Below are 19360 nucleotides of genomic sequence, written 5' to 3'. Positions count from 1 at the left end.
TTAACCTTTTATCAACCACTGATTTGGAGAGTGCGTTGTACGTACTAGTACCAAAACCAATCTTCGGATATCCGGTAGAGCCATGTATTGGGTGACACCGATGTCGCGGCGTAGTACAGTAGTCACCCTTTGAGTTTGCGAGGGAGCTATAACGGTCATCGGTTTCTCTCTCTCTCTCTCTCTCTCTCTCTCTCTCTCTCTCTCTCACTTTCTCTTTCTCTTTCTCTCCCCCTTTCCCCTATCCTTCTATCTGAAAAATTGCATTGATTCGAAAGCCATTTAACAAAGTTATCAAAAAATCTAGGCAATAACAACATCATCATTACAATCATTTTCATTACCATTATCATCATCAATATTCTAGTCATCATTTTCTTCGTTATCTTACAGTCGTCATCATCATCATTACCATTATCATCATTATCATCATCATCATAATCATAATCATCATTCGGAAATTCAAAAGTAATTCAGGACATCCTTTGAAACAGCCCCTCGTTCGTATCAACTCATATTAGTTACGATTCCAATAATTACATAATTATATCCACATTCTGAAATTAACCTAATGGTATATAATGCATTATGAATGAATTGCAATTGCGTCCCTTGAAAATTATTTCGTCTCCCACAATTACAAAATTTTTGTGTAAGAACCGCATTTCTGTTCTGTTTTCAGTACCGAATTTATTAGTCTAAATATGTATTTATCGAAGGGTCGTGATAAATAAACATCCGGGGTAGTGAGCCTTCGAAAAACTGAAAAATCAATAATTCTTTTGACATGGACGGCATATGTAAATCTAGCAAGAGCCTACCTTTACATTTTCCTAGGCTAATTGCCTAATCCAGCGTTTTTCAACCGATGTGCCCCAAGACATTTTTAGGGTACCACAAAAGAATTTGAAGAATATATAAGATTTTAAAAAAAATTCTTGGAATAACGTCGATTTCTTGAAAACCTTAACGACCACTGAAGTACAGTATGTAATTTCATGAGGAAATAGCAATTTACTGGATAGAAAATTGTCTTTCTTCCTTACTCGCTTCACTCCTTCGCAAGACTTAGAAACATGATGATTTCTATCAACGAAGTGCCTTAATATTTGAGCATTGAGGTGCCCGAATAGCCTTCTATTTGACAGTTAGGCGCCCACATAATTATGTGTTATATCTTTTATATGAAAACTTCAATTTTACCACGCTCGTTCCCTTCACCCGCTCGCAACATTTAGGGATAATTCTGGGCAATGAGATGCCTGAATCTCCTCATATTCGTGCTTCGAATTGACTGCACATATTGAGTTTTGTATCAATGTATTCGGCAGCGAGGTGCCTGGACATTTAATTCTATATTTTATCTAGTGTGTTGACTATAAAGTCAATTTTTATCGTATTAAAAGTGTCATGGAGCGGGACGAGTGTCAGAGTGATATCAAATGAATCTTTTGTAAATTAATTTGGAATTAGGGTGACGCGAAACCTTTTTGTTTCTTAAAAAGGTGCCTTGACTAAAACAAAAAGGGTAAAAAAACGCTGGCCTTCACCTTGATCTAATCCAATGAACTATAATTTCTTACAAGAAGAAACAAAAGCTTGTGTTCTTGCTGGAAATGGCTTCCCCAGACTAGCAATTAGTCAAGTAAATGGGGAGGCACGGGCATATCCTCCGCCCAATCGAAAGCCAAAACATTGTTTTATAACAAACAAAACAAAACACAAAAACCCAGAGGTAACCGTTTTTAGATAGAAAAGGAGTCGCAGAGCGGAAAGAGAACAAGAAAGCAGAATGGTTGAGAGCTTGTCACGTGACCAGAAACATTTCATCTATTAAAGTACTACTGTATATGAGTGTACTATTTGGGAGTTAGAAAAAAAATGTGGATTTTTTTTTTTTTTAATATAATTTTTTCTTTTCTTTTTCAAATCTTAATTTAATGAAAACAAAATATTTCAAATCTTTTTAGATAAAAATTGATATTTTTGGGGTCTAAATTTTTGTTTTCTAAATGGTATTTAAAAAAAATTAAATAAATGTTTGATGCAGGATATAAAAAACAAATATGGACTGCTCTGTAATCGGATGATGGTGAGAACTACCACTCCCTCGGTGGTGTTCACACCGGCCCTTCTATCACCCCCTCGGCTTCGCCTCGGGGTGATAGAGGGGCCGGTGTGAGCACCACCTTGGGAGTGATAGTTCCCACCATCATCCTCATGAGCAGTCAATATTTGTATACTATCTTCTCCCTCTGTCTGTCTCTCTCTGTCTCTGTCTCTGTCTTTCTCTCTCTCTCTCACTCCCATCTCTTTATCTCTTTGTTTCTCTCTGTGTATGTCTCTCTCTCTCTCCCCCTTTCTCTATCTCAGTGATCTATCTCTATCCATCTCTATTTCTGTCTGTCCCTTGCTTTCTCTACCTTTTCTATCTATTTCACCCCTCTCTCTCTCTCTCTCTCTCTCTCTCTCCCTCTCTCTCTCTCTTTTCTCTCTTACTCCCATCTTTCTCTGTCTGTCTCCCTCTGCCTTTCTCTCTATCTATCTCTCTTTTACCTCTTCAACCAATCACAGCTGCATAGTGAAAATATAAGGGGCTTTAATATTGAACGCTTCACAAGTATTTGTACGATTTCAATTATATATATTTATTTAACAAGTCTTCAAAAATTCAGTATAAATAAGAGTTTGATAATTCGTCAGCATTTTCATGCACCTTTCACTGGCTTTCAGTCTCTAGCAATCCATGCTGCTGTCTCTGGTAAGATATGCATTCTGTCCAAGGAAAGACATTGATGACTATTATCAATATATTTACACAAGCAATATTTTAAAAACAAATTCTACACCTCGGCGACCACATTGATGTCTTCTTCATTGATTGCGACCACTTCAGGTGGTGAAGATGTCGTTACGCTTTCCGTCGTTGGATGCTCCTTCTCCTCACTTTCATTCTCACCCCATCGTCCTCGGTTACCATAGGGCCGACGATGGCCATCACGCCTGGGAGATCCTTCTTCGGTTCCGTTGCGTCTGTCGAAGGGACGGCCTCCGAAAGGCTTTCTACGGAAGGGGTTGAACCGGAAGGGCCTCATCTCGAACATTGGTCTGTCCTGATCTCCATCTCTGGTCTTGTTGTGATGACGATGGGGGTGGTCTCCCGTCTCATTATGACCCTGGTGACCTTCTGTATGGTTGCGTCTGCCGAAGGGACGGTCTCCGAAAGGCTTTCTACCGAAGTGGTTGTACCGGAAGGGCCTTGTATCATGTAGTTTGTCCTGATCTTGATCTCCCGTCTCATTATGACCTTGGTGACCTTCTGTGTGGTTATGATGACGGTGGTGGTGGCCATGGTGGCGATGGTGGTGAGGGTGAGGACGGCCATCCTCCTCGCTGCTTTCGTTGCGCTGACCAAACGGTTGTTCCTCTGCTTGGTCCTGAGGATGACCTTGACGGTGACCATGATGACGACGTCCAGGACCATCAAACTGACCGGGCCCTCCTAGACCATCACCAATTTGTTGGGCAGCATCAGTTTCTTCTTCTCCATCACCACGCCTGCCTCCTTGGCCGAAGAAAGGTCTTCCTCCAGCACCATCTGGTCTGGAGCCACCAAATCCAGGTCCGTCGAATCTCCTTCCACCCATCGGACCGCCATTTTGTCTCCGTCCATCCATCTCCGGGGCACCAAATCCAGGTCCATCGAACCTCCTTCCACCCATTGGTCCACCATCTTGTCTCCGTCCATCCATTTGTGGGGCACCAGAGTCAGGTCCATCGAACCTTCTCCCACCCATTGGTCCACCATCTTGCCTCGATCCACCCATCTGCATTCCACCCGGCCTTCCTCCAAAGCGACCTTGTCCTCTCTCTCTGCCATTCTTATTTCCTCGTAGTTCATTGTAATCTCTTTGTGCGTGAGCTGTAGGGGATAATGAAGAAAAAAATCGAATTAATTAAGTGATCACATTCTGCATTATTATCTTTAGCTCTACATTGGGTTATGGCAGGTGACAAATAAGAATGGTAACTCGCCTTCTTTGATGTTTTTTCCCTTTGTGTTTAACCCTATCGGTTCGATATTCAAAACGCCTAATTCTGACTGAATTGAACTTGAATACCAGATTGAACATAAAGATAATTCTTATCTTTTGCCACTCGCCCAACGGATTGGTGTAGGCTTAAGAAATAATATAAATTATATTTTGTAACGAACAATTTAGAAATGCATATTATAAAATATGAAATAATCATATATACTTCTGTGAGCTATTCGTTGGCTCTATATTTAGCACTTATCAAGTAATACCGAGTAATAATTTGATTTCTTACCTGAGATAGCAAGAGCAGCCACAATGGCAACGATCAGTGTCACTTTCACCATGTTAGTAATAGGTCTCTCCGATGCTATAGCTTTCTCTAGATTCGTTGTCTTCTAAGAGAGAACGAGCTCCAAACTGAATAACTATCTGCTGGATCACTGAATTTATAGGCTTTCTATCATAGCTTGAAATCACTTTCGTACCAGTCCGTGTCAGGAATTACCAGGGATACCCTGGTCCAGTTGATCTCCCCCCTTTTTATCTTTATTTTCATACTTTGTTAATATCTTTAACCTTTTATCAACCACTAATTTGGAGAGTGCGTTGTACGTACTAGTACCAAAACCAATCACTTCATCTTCGGATATCCGGTAGAGCCATGTATTGGGTGACACCGATGTCGCGGCGTAGTACAGTAGTCACCCTTTGAGTTTGCGAGGGAGCTAACGGTCATCGGTTTCTCTCTCTCTTTCTCAGTCTGCCTGCCTGCCTCCCTGTCCGTCTGAGTGTCTCTCTCTCTCTCTCTCTCTCTCTCTCTCTCTCTCTCTCTCTCTCTCTCTCCTTCTCCTTCTCCTTCTCTCCCCCGATCCTTCTATCTGAAAAATTGCATTGATTCGAAAGCCATTTAACAATGTTGTCAAAGAATCTAGGCAATAACAACATCATCATTACAATCGTTATCATTACCATTATCATCATCAATATTCTAGTCATCATTTTCTTCGTTATCTTACAGTCGTCATCATCATCATCATACCAATCATAATCATCACCATTATCAGCATCATCATCATCATCATTACCATTATCATCACTATCATCACCATCATCATTATCATCATCATCATAATCATTTGGAAATTAAAAAGTAATCCAGGACATCCGTTGAAACAACCCCTCGTTCGTATCAACTCATATTAGTTACAATTCCAATGATTACATAATTATATCCACATTCTGAAGTTAACCTAATGGTATATAATGCATTGTGAATGAATTGCAATTGCGTCCCTTGAAAATTATTTCGTCTCCCACAATTACAAAATTTTTGTGTAAGAACCGCATTTCTGTTCTGTTTTCAGTACCGAATTTATTAGTCTAAATATGTATTTATCGAAGGGTCGTGATAAATAAACATCCGGGGTAGTGAGCCTTCGAAAAACTGAAAAATCAATAATTCTTTTGACATGGACGGTATATGTAAATCTAGCAAGAGCCTACCTTTACATTTTCCTAGGCTAATTGCCTAATCCAGCGTTTTTCAACCGATGTGCCCCAAGACATTTTTAGGGTACCACAAAAGAATTTGAAGAATATATAAGATTTAAAAAAAAATTCTTGGAATAACGTCGATTTCTTGAAAACCTTAACGACCACTGAAGTACAGTATGTAATTTCATGAGGAAATAGCAATTTACTGGATAGAAAATTGTCTTTCTTCCTTACTCGCTTCACTCCTTCGCAAGACTTAGAAACATGATGATTTCTATCAACGAAGTGCCTTAATATTTGAGCATTGAGGTGCCCGAATAGCCTTCTATTTGACAGTTAGGCGCCCACATAATTATGTGTTATATCTTTTATATGAAAACTTCAATTTTACCACGCTCGTTCCCTTCACCCGCTCGCAACATTTAGGGATAATTCTGGGCAATGAGATGCCTGAATCTCCTCATATTCGTGCTTCGAATTGACTGCACATATTGAGTTTTGTATCAATGTATTCGGCAGCGAGGTGCCTGGACATTTAATTCTATATTTTATCTAGTGTGTTGACTATAAAGTCAATTTTTATCGTATTAAAAGTGTCATGGAGCGGGACGAGTGTCAGAGTGATATCAAATGAATCTTTTGTAAATTAATTTGGAATTAGGGTGACGCGAAACCTTTTTGTTTCTTAAAAAGGTGCCTTGACTAAAACAAAAAGGGTAAAAAAACGCTGGCCTTCACCTTGATCTAATCCAATGAACTATAATTTCTTACAAGAAGAAACAAAAGCTTGTGTTCTTGCTGGAAATGGCTTCCCCAGACTAGCAATTAGTCAAGTAAATGGGGAGGCACGGGCATATCCTCCGCCCAATCGAAAGCCAAAACATTGTTTTATAACAAACAAAACAAAACACAAAAACCCAGAGGTAACCGTTTTTAGATAGAAAAGGAGTCGCAGAGCGGAAAGAGAACAAGAAAGCAGATTGGTTGAGAGCTCGTCACGTGACCAGAAACATTTCATCTATTAAAGTACTACTGTATATGAGTGTACTATTTGGGAGTTAGAAAAAAAATGTGGATTTTTTTTTTTTTTAATATAATTTTTTCTTTTCTTTTTCAAATCTTAATTTAATGAAAACAAAATATTTCAAATCTTTTTAGATAAAAATTGATATTTTTGGGGTCTAAATTTTTGTTTTCTAAATGGTATTTAAAAAAATTAAATAAATGTTTGATGCAGGATATAAAAAACAAATATGGACTGCTCTGTAATCGGATGATGGTGAGAACTACCACTCCCTCGGTGGTGTTCACACCGGCCCTTCTATCACCCCCTCGGCTTCGCCTCGGGGTGATAGAGGGGCCGGTGTGAGCACCACCTTGGGAGTGATAGTTCCCACCATCATCCTCATGAGCAGTCAATATTTGTATACTATCTTCTCCCTCTGTCTGTCTCTCTCTGTCTCTGTCTCTGTCTTTCTCTCTCTCTCACTCCCATCTCTTTATCTCTTTGTTTCTCTCTGTGTATGTCTCTCTCTCTCTCCCCCTTTCTCTATCTCAGTGATCTATCTCTATCCATCTCTATTTCTGTCTGTCCCTTGCTTTCTCTACCTTTTCTATCTATTTCACCCCTCTCTCTCTCTCTCTCTCTCTCTCTCTCTCTCTCTCCCTCTCTCTCTCTCTTTTCTCTCTTACTCCCATCTTTCTCTGTCTGTCTCCCTCTGCCTTTCTCTCTATCTATCTCTCTTTTACCTCTTCAACCAATCACAGCTGCATAGTGAAAATATAAGGGGCTTTAATATTGAACGCTTCACAAGTATTTGTACGATTTCAATTATATATATTTAGTATAAAAATTCAGTATAAATAAGAGTTTGATAATTCGTCAGCATTTTCATGCACCTTTCACTGGCTTTCAGTCTCTTGTATCTGAATTTTTAGACACAATCCATGCTGCTGTCTCTGGTAAGATATGCATTCTGTCCAAGGAAAGACATTGATGACTATTATCAATATATTTACACAAGCAATATTTTAAAAACAAATTCTACACCTCGGCGACCACATTGATGTCTTCTTCATTGATTGCGACCACTTCAGGTGGTGAAGATGTCGTTACGCTTTCCGTCGTTGGATGCTCCTTCTCCTCACTTTCACTCTCACCCCATCGTCCTCGGTTACCATAGGGCCGACGATGGCCATCACGCCTGGGAGATCCTTCTTCGGTTCCGTTGCGTCTGTCGAAGGGACGGCCTCCGAAAGGCTTTCTACCGAAGGGGTTGAACCGGAAAGGCCTCATCTCGAACATTGGTCTGTCCTGATCTCCATCTCTGGTCTTGTTGTGATGACGATGGGGGTGTTCTCCCGTCTCATTATGACCCTGGTGACCTTCTGTATGGTTGCGTCTGCCGAAGGGACGGTCTCCGAAAGGCTTTCTACCGAAGTGGTTGTACCGGAAGGGCCTTGTATCATGTAGTTTGTCCTGATCTTGATCTCCCGTCTCATTATGACCTTTGTGACCTTCTGTGTGGTTATGATGACGGTGGTGGCGGCCATGGTGGCGATGGTGGTGAGGGTGAGGACGGCCATCCTCCTCGCTGCTTTCGTTGCGCTGACCAAACGGTTGTTCCTCTGCTTGGTCCTGAGGATGACCTTGACGGTGACCATGATGACGACGTCCAGGACCATCAAACTGACCGGGCCCTCCTAGACCATCACCAATTTGTTGGGCAGCATCAGTTTCTTCTTCTCCATCACCACGCCTGCCTCCTTGGCCGAAGAAAGGTCTTCCTCCAGCACCATCTGGTCTGGAGCCACCAAATCCAGGTCCGTCGAATCTCCTTCCACCCATCGGACCGCCATTTTGTCTCCGTCCATCCATCTCCGGGGCACCAAATCCAGGTCCATCGAACCTCCTTCCACCCATTGGTCCACCATCTTGTCTCCGTCCATCCATTTGTGGGGCACCAGAGTCAGGTCCATCGAACCTTCTCCCACCCATTGGTCCACCATCTTGCCTCGATCCACTCATCTGCATTCCACCCGGCCTTCCTCCAAAGCGACCTTGTCCTCTCTCTCTGCCATTCTTATTTCCTCGTAGTTCATTGTAATCTCTTTGTGCGTGAGCTGTAGGGGATAATGAAGAAAAAAAATCGAGTTAATTAAGTGATCACATTCTGCATTATTATCTTTAGCTCTACATTGGGTTATGGCAGGTGACAAATAAGAATGGTAACTCGCCTTCTTTGATGTTTTTTCCCTTTGTGTTTAACCCTATCGGTTCGATATTCAAAACGCCTAATTCTGACTGAATTGAACTTGAATACCAGATTGAACATAAAGATAATTCTTATCTTTTGCCACTCGCCCAACGGATTGGTGTAGGCTTAAGAAATAATATAAATTATATTTTGTAACGAACAATTTAGAAATGCATATTATAAAATATGAAATAATCATATATACTTCTGTGAGCTATTCGTTGGCTCTATATTTAGCACTTATCAAGTAATACCGAGTAATAATTTGATTTCTTACCTGAGATAGCAAGAGCAGCCACAATGGCAACGATCAGTGTCACTTTCACCATGTTAGTAATAGGTCTCTCCGATGCTATAGCTTTCTCTAGATTCGTTGTCTTCTAAGAGAGAACGAGCTCCAAACTGAATAACTATCTGCTGGATCACTGAATTTATAGGCTTTCTATCATAGCTTGAAATCACTTTCGTACCAGTCCGTGTCAGGAATTACCAGGGATACCCTGGTCCAGTTGATCTCCCCCCTTTTTATCTTTATTTTCATACTTTGTTAATATCTTTAACCTTTTATCAACCACTAATTTGGAGAGTGCGTTGTACGTACTAGTACCAAAACCAATTACTTATCTTCGGATATCCGGTAGAGCCATGTATTGGGTGACACCGATGTCGCGGCGTAGTACAGTAGTCACCCTTTGAGTTTGCGAGGGAGCTAACGGTCATCGGTTTCTCTCTCTCTTTCTCAGTCTGCCTGCCTGCCTCCCTGTCCGTCTGAGTGTCTCTCTCTCTCTCTCTCTCTCTCTCTCTCTCTCTCCTTCTCCTTCTCCTTCTCTCCCCCGATCCTTCTATCTGAAAAATTGCATTGATTCGAAAGCCATTTAACAATGTTGTCAAAGAATCTAGGCAATAACAACATCATCATTACAATCGTTATCATTACCATTATCATCATCAATATTCTAGTCATCATTTTCTTCGTTATCTTACAGTCGTCATCATCATCATCATACCAATCATAATCATCACCATTATCAGCATCATCATCATCATCATTACCATTATCATCACTATCATCACCATCATCATTATCATCATCATCATAATCATTTGGAAATTAAAAAGTAATCCAGGACATCCGTTGAAACAACCCCTCGTTCGTATCAACTCATATTAGTTACAATTCCAATGATTACATAATTATATCCACATTCTGAAGTTAACCTAATGGTATATAATGCATTGTGAATGAATTGCAATTGCGTCCCTTGAAAATTATTTCGTCTCCCACAATTACAAAATTTTTGTGTAAGAACCGCATTTCTGTTCTGTTTTTAGTACCGAATTTATTAGTCTAAATATGTATTTATCGAAGGGTCGTGATAAATAAACATCCGGGGTAGTGAGCCTTCGAAAAACTGAAAAATCAATAATTCTTTTGACATGGACGGCATATGTAAATCTAGCAAGAGCCTACCTTTACATTTTCCTAGGCTAATTGCCTAATCCAGCGTTTTTCAACCGATGTGCCCCAAGACATTTTTAGGGTACCACAAAAGAATTTGAAGAATATATAAGATTTTAAAAAAAATTCTTGGAATAACGTCGATTTCTTGAAAACCTTAACGACCACTGAAGTACAGTATGTAATTTCATGAGGAAATAGCAATTTACTGGATAGAAAATTGTCTTTCTTCCTTACTCGCTTCACTCCTTCGCAAGACTTAGAAACATGATGATTTCTATCAACGAAGTGCCTTAATATTTGAGCATTGAGGTGCCCGAATAGCCTTCTATTTGACAGTTAGGCGCCCACATAATTATGTGTTATATCTTTTATATGAAAACTTCAATTTTACCACGCTCGTTCCCTTCACCCGCTCGCAACATTTAGGGATAATTCTGGGCAATGAGATGCCTGAATCTCCTCATATTCGTGCTTCGAATTGACTGCACATATTGAGTTTTGTATCAATGTATTCGGCAGCGAGGTGCCTGGACATTTAATTCTATATTTTATCTAGTGTGTTGACTATAAAGTCAATTTTTATCGTATTAAAAGTGTCATGGAGCGGGACGAGTGTCAGAGTGATATCAAATGAATCTTTTGTAAATTAATTTGGAATTAGGGTGACGCGAAACCTTTTTGTTTCTTAAAAAGGTGCCTTGACTAAAACAAAAAGGGTAAAAAAACGCTGGCCTTCACCTTGATCTAATCCAATGAACTATAATTTCTTACAAGAAGAAACAAAAGCTTGTGTTCTTGCTGGAAATGGCTTCCCCAGACTAGCAATTAGTCAAGTAAATGGGGAGGCACGGGCATATCCTCCGCCCAATCGAAAGCCAAAACATTGTTTTATAACAAACAAAATAAAACACAAAAACCCAGAGGTAACCGTTTTTAGATAGAAAAGGAGTCGCAGAGCGGAAAGAGAACAAGAAAGCAGATTGGTTGAGAGCTCGTCACGTGACCAGAAACATTTCATCTATTAAAGTACTACTGTATATGAGTGTACTATTTGGGAGTTAGAAAAAAAATGTGGATTTTTTTTTTTTTTAATATAATTTTTTCTTTTCTTTTTCAAATCTTAATTTAATGAAAACAAAATATTTCAAATCTTTTTAGATAAAAATTGATATTTTTGGGGTCTAAATTTTAAAAAATTCTAAAGTGATAGTTCCCACCATCATCCTCATGAGCAGTCAATATTTGTATACTATCTTCTCCCTCTGTCTGTCTCTCTCTGTCTCTGTCTCTGTCTTTCTCTCTCTCTCACTCCCATCTCTTTATCTCTTTGTTTCTCTCTGTGTATGTCTCTCTCTCTCTCCCCCTTTCTCTATCTCAGTGATCTATCTCTATCCATCTCTATTTCTGTCTGTCCCTTGCTTTCTCTACCTTTTCTATCTATTTCACCCCTCTCTCTCTCTCTCTCTCTCTCTCTCTCTCTCCCTCTCTCTCTCTCTTTTCTCTCTTACTCCCATCTTTCTCTGTCTGTCTCCCTCTGCCTTTCTCTCTATCTATCTCTCTTTTACCTCTTCAACCAATCACAGCTGCATAGTGAAAATATAAGGGGCTTTAATATTGAACGCTTCACAAGTATTTGTACGATTTCAATTATATATATTTAGTATAAAAATTCAGTATAAATAAGAGTTTGATAATTCGTCAGCATTTTCATGCACCTTTCACTGGCTTTCAGTCTCTTGTATCTGAATTTTTAGACACAATCCATGCTGCTGTCTCTGGTAAGATATGCATTCTGTCCAAGGAAAGACATTGATGACTATTATCAATATATTTACACAAGCAATATTTTAAAAACAAATTCTACACCTCGGCGACCACATTGATGTCTTCTTCATTGATTGCGACCACTTCAGGTGGTGAAGATGTCGTTACGCTTTCCGTCGTTGGATGCTCCTTCTCCTCACTTTCATTCTCACCCCAACGTCCTCGGTTACCATAGGGCCGACGATGGCCATCACGCCTGGGAGATCCTTCTTCGGTTCCGTTGCGTCTGTCGAAGGGACGGCCTCCGAAAGGCTTTCTACCGAAGGGGTTGAACCGGAAAGGCCTCATCTCGAACATTGGTCTGTCCTGATCTCCATCTCTGGTCTTGTTGTGATGACGATGGGGGTGGTCTCCCGTCTCATTATGACCCTGGTGACCTTCTGTATGGTTGCGTCTGCCGAAGGGACGGTCTCCGAAAGGCTTTCTACCGAAGTGGTTGTACCGGAAGGGCCTTGTATCATGTAGTTTGTCCTGATCTTGATCTCCCGTCTCATTATGACCTTGGTGACCTTCTGTGTGGTTATGATGACGGTGGTGGCGGCCATGGTGGCGATGGTGGTGAGGGTGAGGACGGCCATCCTCCTCGCTGCTTTCGTTGCGCTGACCAAACGGTTGTTCCTCTGCTTGGTCCTGAGGATGACCTTGACGGTGACCATGATGACGACGTCCAGGACCATCAAACTGACCGGGCCCTCCTAGACCATCACCAATTTGTTGGGCAGCATCAGTTTCTTCTTCTCCATCACCACGCCTGCCTCCTTGGCCGAAGAAAGGTCTTCCTCCAGCACCATCTGGTCTGGAGCCACCAAATCCAGGTCCGTCGAATCTCCTTCCACCCATCGGACCGCCATTTTGTCTCCGTCCATCCATCTCCGGGGCACCAAATCCAGGTCCATCGAACCTCCTTCCACCCATTGGTCCACCATCTTGTCTCCGTCCATCCATTTGTGGGGCACCAGAGTCAGGTCCATCGAACCTTCTCCCACCCATTGGTCCACCATCTTGCCTCGATCCACCCATCTGCATTCCACCCGGCCTTCCTCCAAAGCGACCTTGTCCTCTCTCTCTGCCATTCTTATTTCCTCGTAGTTCATTGTAATCTCTTTGTGCGTGAGCTGTAGGGGATAATGAAGAAAAAAATCGAATTAATTAAGTGATCACATTCTGCATTATTATCTTTAGCTCTACATTGGGTTATGGCAGGTGACAAATAAGAATGGTAACTCGCCTTCTTTGATGTTTTTTCCCTTTGTGTTTAACCCTATCGGTTCGATATTCAAAACGCCTAATTCTGACTGAATTGAACTTGAATACCAGATTGAACATAAAGATAATTCTTATCTTTTGCCACTCGCCTAACGGATTGGTGTAGGCTTAAGAAATAATATAAATTATATTTTGTAACGAACAATTTAGAAATGCATATTATAAAATATGAAATAATCATATATACTTCTGTGAGCTATTCGTTGGCTCTATATTTAGCACTTATCAAGTAATACCGAGTAATAATTTGATTTCTTACCTGAGATAACAAGAGCAGCCACAATGGCAACGATCAGTGTCACTTTCACCATGTTAGTAATAGGTCTCTCCGATGCTATAGCTTTCTCTAGATTCGTTGTCTTCTAAGAGAGAACGAGCTCCAAACTGAATAACTATCTGCTGGATCACTGAATTTATAGGCTTTCTATCATAGATTGAAATCACTTTCGTACCAGACGGTGTCAGGAATTACCAGGGATACCCTGGTCCAGTTGATCTCCCCCCTTTTTATCTTTATTTTCATACTTTGTTAATATCTTTAACCTTTTATCAACCACTAATTTGGAGAGTGCGTTGTACGTACTAGTACCAAAACCAATCACTTCATCTTCGGATATCCGGTAGAGCCATGTATTGGGTGACACCGATGTCGCGGCGTAGTACAGTAGTCACCCTTTGAGTTTGCGAGGGAGCTAACGGTCATCGGTTTCTCTCCCTCTTTCTCTGTCTGTCTGCCTGCCTGTCTGTCCGTCTGAGTATCTCTCTCTCTATCTCTCTCTATCTCTCCTTCTCCTTCTCTCCCCCGATCCTTCTATCTGAAAAATTGCATTGATTCGAAAGCCATTTAACAAAGTTATCAAAGAATCTAGGCAATAACAACATCATCAAAACAATCATCATCAATTTTCTAATCATCATTTTCATTATCATCACTAGTGTTATTATCTTTTTATCCTTCATCGTGCAGGCATCATCATCATCATCAACGCAATCGATTAAATATATTCAAGTGATTTTTTTTCCAAATGATTATTCCTTTTTTATGATTTCATAACTCGAAGCAAGAGGAATTTCATAACACAACATTGAAGCTCATATTTCTACTAAATAGGCCTACTGTTATATGGTGATACTGCGAACAAATGGAAAGTTGAAAACGATTTCATATGACGTAGTAAAACTAGATCTAGAAAAAGGTCACTTCATTCTTTCTATTTCGGAAATTAAAAAGTCCTTCAGGACATCCGTTGAATCAGCTCATATAGTTCGTATCAGGTCATACCCCGGTTACAATTACAATAATTGCATGTTTATATCCACATTCTGAAGTTAACCTAATGGTATAGGCAGGGGTGGCGATCCCAGGGGGACGGGGGGACACGTCCCTCTTTAATATTTTTAGGGGGATCGTCCCCCCCCCCCAGAAAATTTGAAAAAGTGCACACCAAAACAAAATGTATATGGGAAATACTGACTGCCAATACTGCAACACACTTCTAGGCTCTGGGGGCTCAAGTGTGCAGCGTTTAGACTAATCAAAATGCAAAAATCATCTCGCTCGGTCTCTATTCTCCCTCTTATAATATCCTTCAAAATGTACAAGTAAATATTGAAGAAAATCTGTAATCCGTTGTCACCATGTCAGTTTACACTGTTTGTTTACAAAGTGAAGAGTTATAGAAAAAGATCAGTGCTACAAAAATGAATATTAATCCGCTTGCTCTTTTCGGTAAGGAGTCACTACAACATTTATATATTTGCCAGAATTATATTTGACATTTCGATATCAATATACACGTAAAGGGCAAAGGCCTAGAGTGGAAATAGAGATCCAATTCGTGCACAAACTCTATCCTACTTACTAAAGTTTCCCTACTATACTGATATTCACAACCCTTCCAGTTTCATAAATGAGGTATCAAAATATGCTCATCTGACCTTAAATACCTATAAAACCCCTGAGCTTGCGGGGGTTACGCCCCCTGGATGCTCATCTGACCGTAATTAAATGCCTAAAACCCCTGAACTTCCGGGGGCTCTGCCCCTGGACCCCACTTAGGGCCCTTAGGCGGGCCCCTGAATGCTCATTTGACTGTAATTTAAAGCCTAAACCCCTGAGATTAAGGGGGCTCGCTACGCTCTACCTGATCATTGATATTTTAGACCCCCCCCCTCCCCAACGTTCCGCGGGGCATGCATGGGACATTATAAGAGTGGTGGTGACGCGGATTTTTTTTCTTCTGCCCCCTCCCAAACGCTTTTGCTCATAACGCCACTGGTCTCGCGCATTACATCCGGGTAAGAGAGCCTTTAAAAAACGGAAAATCCATTGTATTTCGTACCTGGACGGTATATGTAAATCTAGCAAGAGACTAGCATTTGCCTTTCGCTTGGCTAATTGCCTAAATACATGTATTGGGCTAATTCAACGAACTAAAGCAAAAGCTTGACGTGTTCTTGCTGGAAATGGCTTCCCCAGACAAGCAATAAGCGACGTAGAAAAAGGGAGGCATTGGGACACGTCCCCCGCCCAACCGAAAGCAAAAAGCAACAACAAATAAACAAATAAATTTACAAAACACAAAGTAAAATTATTTCGATAGAAAAGGGGAGAGAGAGAGAGCTCTAAGATGACGAAAAAGGAAACTACCCGACGGTTGCCTTGTTAATTTTAATTTCATTTCCAGGACTCTTAAGGTAGAAAAAGAGATAGTTAAGAAATGGTAGTTTTTATAGTAGTAATCTAGCGTCAGAAGTGGTAGCAGGAGCAATACAGTGCGTCCCAGAAAAATACGAAACCGAGAGTTATTGATGTTTTATCATAACTTAGTCACATTTATAATTAATAAATGACACATATTTGGAAAGCTTAGATCCTCCTCTTTCATTTGATGCAACTCATTTAATGCACATTAAAGCTGCCCGCCGTAGCAACAAACGGAATTAACAAAAGACTAAAACTCCGTTTCGTTGACAATCAGCCGTAGACGAAAGACTTCATGCATGGTTGATTGTCAACGAAACGGAGTTAAATCTTTTGTCAGTTCTGCTTGTTGCTACGGCAGGCAGCCAATGAAAACGAATTCGTTTGATAAAATTATGAAAATGCAAGCACTACTTTAAACAAACAGAACTTTGTTATTCCTAGCTCACTTTTCCTGACTGATGTGTCATGTGAAAGGGCAGAAACTAAACTTTCTAGAAATGTGATTTTCTCTTTGAAATTCAGATACCGTCCGCCAAATGACCTTTTTTAAAACTTTGTTAAATGGCTTTCGAATCCATGCAATTTTTCAGATAGAAGGATAGGGGGATACAAAAGAGAGAGAGAGAGAGAGAGAGAGAGAGAGAGAGAGAGAGAGAGAGAAAGAGACCAGTTACCGGTGCTTCCTACTGTACTACACCACGACATCAGTGCCACCCAATACATGGCTCTAGCGGATATCCGAAGATGATGTAATTGTTTTTACGTACTGGTACAACACTCTCCAAAACAGTGGTTGATAAGTCTAAGTATAGGATAAAGGTTAAACATATCAACATTGATATTGAAGAAAAAAAAACGAGAAAAAAAACGAAAAATAAACAGAAAAAACTAGACCAGGGTAAACCTGATAATTCCTGACACGGTCTGGTACGAAAGTGATTTCAATCTATGGTAGAAAGCCTATAAATTCAGTGATCCAGCAGATAGTTGATCAGTTTGGAGCTCGTTCTCTTATAGAAGGCTACGAATCTAGAGAAAGCTTGTAGCATCGGAGATACCTTACAAACATGGAGGTGAAAGTGACACTGATCGTTGCCATTGTGGCTGCTCTTGCTATCTCGGGTAAGAAATCAAATTATTACTCGGTATTCCTTCATAAGTGTTAAATATTAAGCCAACAAATGACTCACAGTAGCATATTATTATTTTGATTTATTATAAAAGGTGTTTCTAACTTGTTTGTAACACAATAAAAATAACATTTATTCTTCGGCCTGCAGCATTCTGTTTTTTTTTTATGAAAAAAATGTTTCATGGTTCTTTACAATCTGGTTTTCATATTCAATTCGTTTAGAATTAGGCGTTTTGAATATCCAACCGCATGCATGCATTCTGGTAGAGTTAAACATAACGGGACCAGACATCGAAGAAGACAAATCTCCTAGCATAAACCAATGTAGAGCTAAAGATAATAATGCAGAATGTGATTAATTTTATTAATAAATTCGACTATTTCATTATCCCAACAGCTCACGCACAAAGAGATTTCAATGAACGACGAGGAAAGGAGAATGACACAGAGAGAGGACAAGGTGGCTTTGGAGGAAGGCCTGGTGGAATGCAGATGGGTAGTCCTAGGCAAGATGGTGGACAAATGGGTGGAAGGAGGTTCGATGGACCTGAATCTGGTGCCCCACAAATGGAAGGACGCAGACAAAATGGCGGTCCGATGGGTGGTAGGAGATTCGACGGACCTCGATTTGGTGGCTCCAGACCAGATGGTGCTGGAGGAAGACCTTTCTTCGGCCAAGGAGGCAGGCGTGGTGATGGAGAAGAAGAAACTGATGCTGCCCAACAAATTGGTGATGGTCTAGGAGGGCGCGGTCAGTTTGATGGTCATGGACGTGGACATCATGGTCACCGTCAAGGTCCTCCTCAGGACCGACCAGAGGAACAACCGTTCGGTCAGCGCAACGAAAGCAGCGATGAGGATGGCCGTCCTCACCCTCGCCACCATGGCCGCCACCACCAGCATCATCATCGCAACCACACAGAAGGTCACCAAGGTCACAATGAGACAGGAGATCACCCCCACCGTCATCACAACAAGACCGGAGATGGAGATCAGGACAGACCAATGTTTGAGATGAGGCCCTTCCGGTTCAACCCGTTCGGTAGAAAGCCTTTCGGAGACCGTCCCTTCGACAGACGCAACGGAACCGAAGAAGGATCTCCCAGGCGTGATGGCCAACGTCGGCCCTATGGTAACCGAGGACGTTGGGGTGAGAATGAAAGTGAGGAGAAGGAGCATCCAACGACGGAAAGCGTAACGACATCTTCACCACCTTAAGTGGTCGAGATCGCAGTCAATGAAGAAGACATCAATGTGGTCGCCGAGGTATAGAATTTGTTTAAACAAAAATTGCTTGTGTTAATATACTAATATAGTCACCAATGTCTTTCATTGGACAGAATGCATATCTTTAGTACCAGAGCCTACAACAGAATTTTGTCTAAAAAATCCAGATACAAGAAACTGGAAGCCAGTGAAAGGTGAATGAAATTTTGATAAATTATCAAAATCTAATTTTGTACTGAATTTTCGAAGTCTTGTTAAATAAAATATACAACTGAAATCATACAAATACTTGTGAAGGGTTCTATATTAAAGCCCCTAATATTTTCTTTATGCAGCTGGATTGATCACGATATTGATTGATTGAAGAGAGAAAAGAGAGATAGATAGAGAGAAAGGCAGAGGGAGACAGACAGAGAAAGATGGGAATGAGAGAGAAAGAAAGAGAGAGCAAGAGAGAGAGAGAGGGGGGGGGTCAAACAAATAGAAAAGGTAGAGGGAGAGAGAAAGAGAGAAGAAGAAGATAGATAAATAGAGATTATAAATATATAAATATATATATATATATATATATATATATAGAGAGAAAGAGACACAGAGAGAGGACGGGGGGGGGGGGGAGGTGTATGAAAACAGAAAGAGATAGTAATACTAGCAGTAGTATATAGTTGTAGTACTATACTACTGAGCCTACCACCACTTCAATTTCCACTACTACTACTACTACTACTACTACTACTACTAGGCTTTTATACTACTACTACTATTACTACTACTACTACTCATAGGCGCCGGAAGTGGGGGGGGGGGGCAGTTGCCCCCCCCCCAGTCAAAAATGTGGGGGGGGGGGCAAAACGCATTTTTGCCCCCCCCCCCCCAAAAAAAAAAAAACGCCCCCCCCTCCAAAAAAAACCCCTAAATACAGTAAAGGAGTAAACATGGTTTGTATTTTCAATC

At 40.8% G+C, this 19360-nt stretch overlaps 4 protein-coding genes across 5 annotated transcripts; 1 reads left to right on the top strand and 3 right to left on the bottom strand.

Moving 5' to 3' along the window:
* Positions 1–2785: 2785 nt before the first annotated feature.
* On the bottom strand, positions 2786–4404 carry LOC753087 (185/333). The gene is given in 2 exon segments (NM_001079558.1): positions 2786–3919; positions 4330–4404. Coding segments are annotated over 2 exon segments (1131 nt in total). The 5' UTR covers positions 4382–4404; the 3' UTR covers positions 2786–2840.
* Positions 4405–7379: 2975 nt separating this feature from the next.
* Positions 7380–9216, bottom strand: dd185 (185/333). Of its 2 annotated transcripts, NM_001079554.2 has the most exon segments (3): positions 7380–8470; positions 8546–8654; positions 9066–9216. In NM_001079554.2, coding segments are annotated over 3 exon segments (1056 nt in total). In that variant the 5' UTR covers positions 9118–9216; the 3' UTR covers positions 7380–7575.
* A 2684-nt stretch (positions 9217–11900) lies between these two features.
* On the bottom strand, positions 11901–13778 carry LOC115920000 (serine/threonine-protein phosphatase 1 regulatory subunit 10-like). Its single transcript, XM_030974809.1, has 2 exons — positions 13600–13778; positions 11901–13189 (listed from the first exon to the last, which is right to left on the bottom strand). Exons 1-2 carry the CDS (start codon positions 13649–13651, stop codon positions 12111–12113), a joined length of 1131 nt encoding a protein of 376 aa, XP_030830669.1. The 5' UTR covers positions 13652–13778; the 3' UTR covers positions 11901–12110.
* Positions 13779–16955: 3177 nt separating this feature from the next.
* LOC115919997 (translation initiation factor IF-2-like) lies at positions 16956–18688 on the top strand. Its single transcript, XM_030974806.1, has 2 exons — positions 16956–17169; positions 17577–18688. Exons 1-2 carry the CDS (start codon positions 17115–17117, stop codon positions 18395–18397), a joined length of 876 nt encoding a protein of 291 aa, XP_030830666.1. The 5' UTR covers positions 16956–17114; the 3' UTR covers positions 18398–18688.
* The last annotated feature ends 672 nt before the right edge of the window (positions 18689–19360 follow it).

Source organism: Strongylocentrotus purpuratus, unplaced genomic scaffold (genome assembly GCF_000002235.5).
Source record: "Strongylocentrotus purpuratus isolate Spur 01 unplaced genomic scaffold, Spur_5.0 spur5_scaffold_7, whole genome shotgun sequence".
Classification (NCBI taxonomy): Eukaryota; Metazoa; Echinodermata; class Echinoidea; order Camarodonta; family Strongylocentrotidae; genus Strongylocentrotus; species Strongylocentrotus purpuratus.
The sequence above is the reverse complement of the archived record's forward strand: the minus strand, read 5'-3'. Positions and strand labels throughout refer to the sequence as shown.

Bases quoted from the DNA above. Each gene is read 5' to 3' on its own strand.
- dd185 (XM_030973661.1), bottom strand. From the start codon at position 9,117: ATGGTGAAAGTGACACTGATCGTTGCCATTGTGGCTGCTCTTGCTATC. The intron at 8,655-9,065 runs GTAAGAAATCAA...TATCCCCTACAG, and splicing joins GGCTGCTCTTGCTATCTCAG to CTCACGCACAAAGAGATTAC.
- LOC115920000 (XM_030974809.1), bottom strand. From the start codon at position 13,651: ATGGTGAAAGTGACACTGATCGTTGCCATTGTGGCTGCTCTTGTTATC. The intron at 13,190-13,599 runs GTAAGAAATCAA...TATCCCCTACAG, and splicing joins GGCTGCTCTTGTTATCTCAG to CTCACGCACAAAGAGATTAC.
- LOC115919997 (XM_030974806.1), top strand. From the start codon at position 17,115: ATGGAGGTGAAAGTGACACTGATCGTTGCCATTGTGGCTGCTCTTGCT. The intron at 17,170-17,576 runs GTAAGAAATCAA...TTATCCCAACAG, and splicing joins GGCTGCTCTTGCTATCTCGG to CTCACGCACAAAGAGATTTC.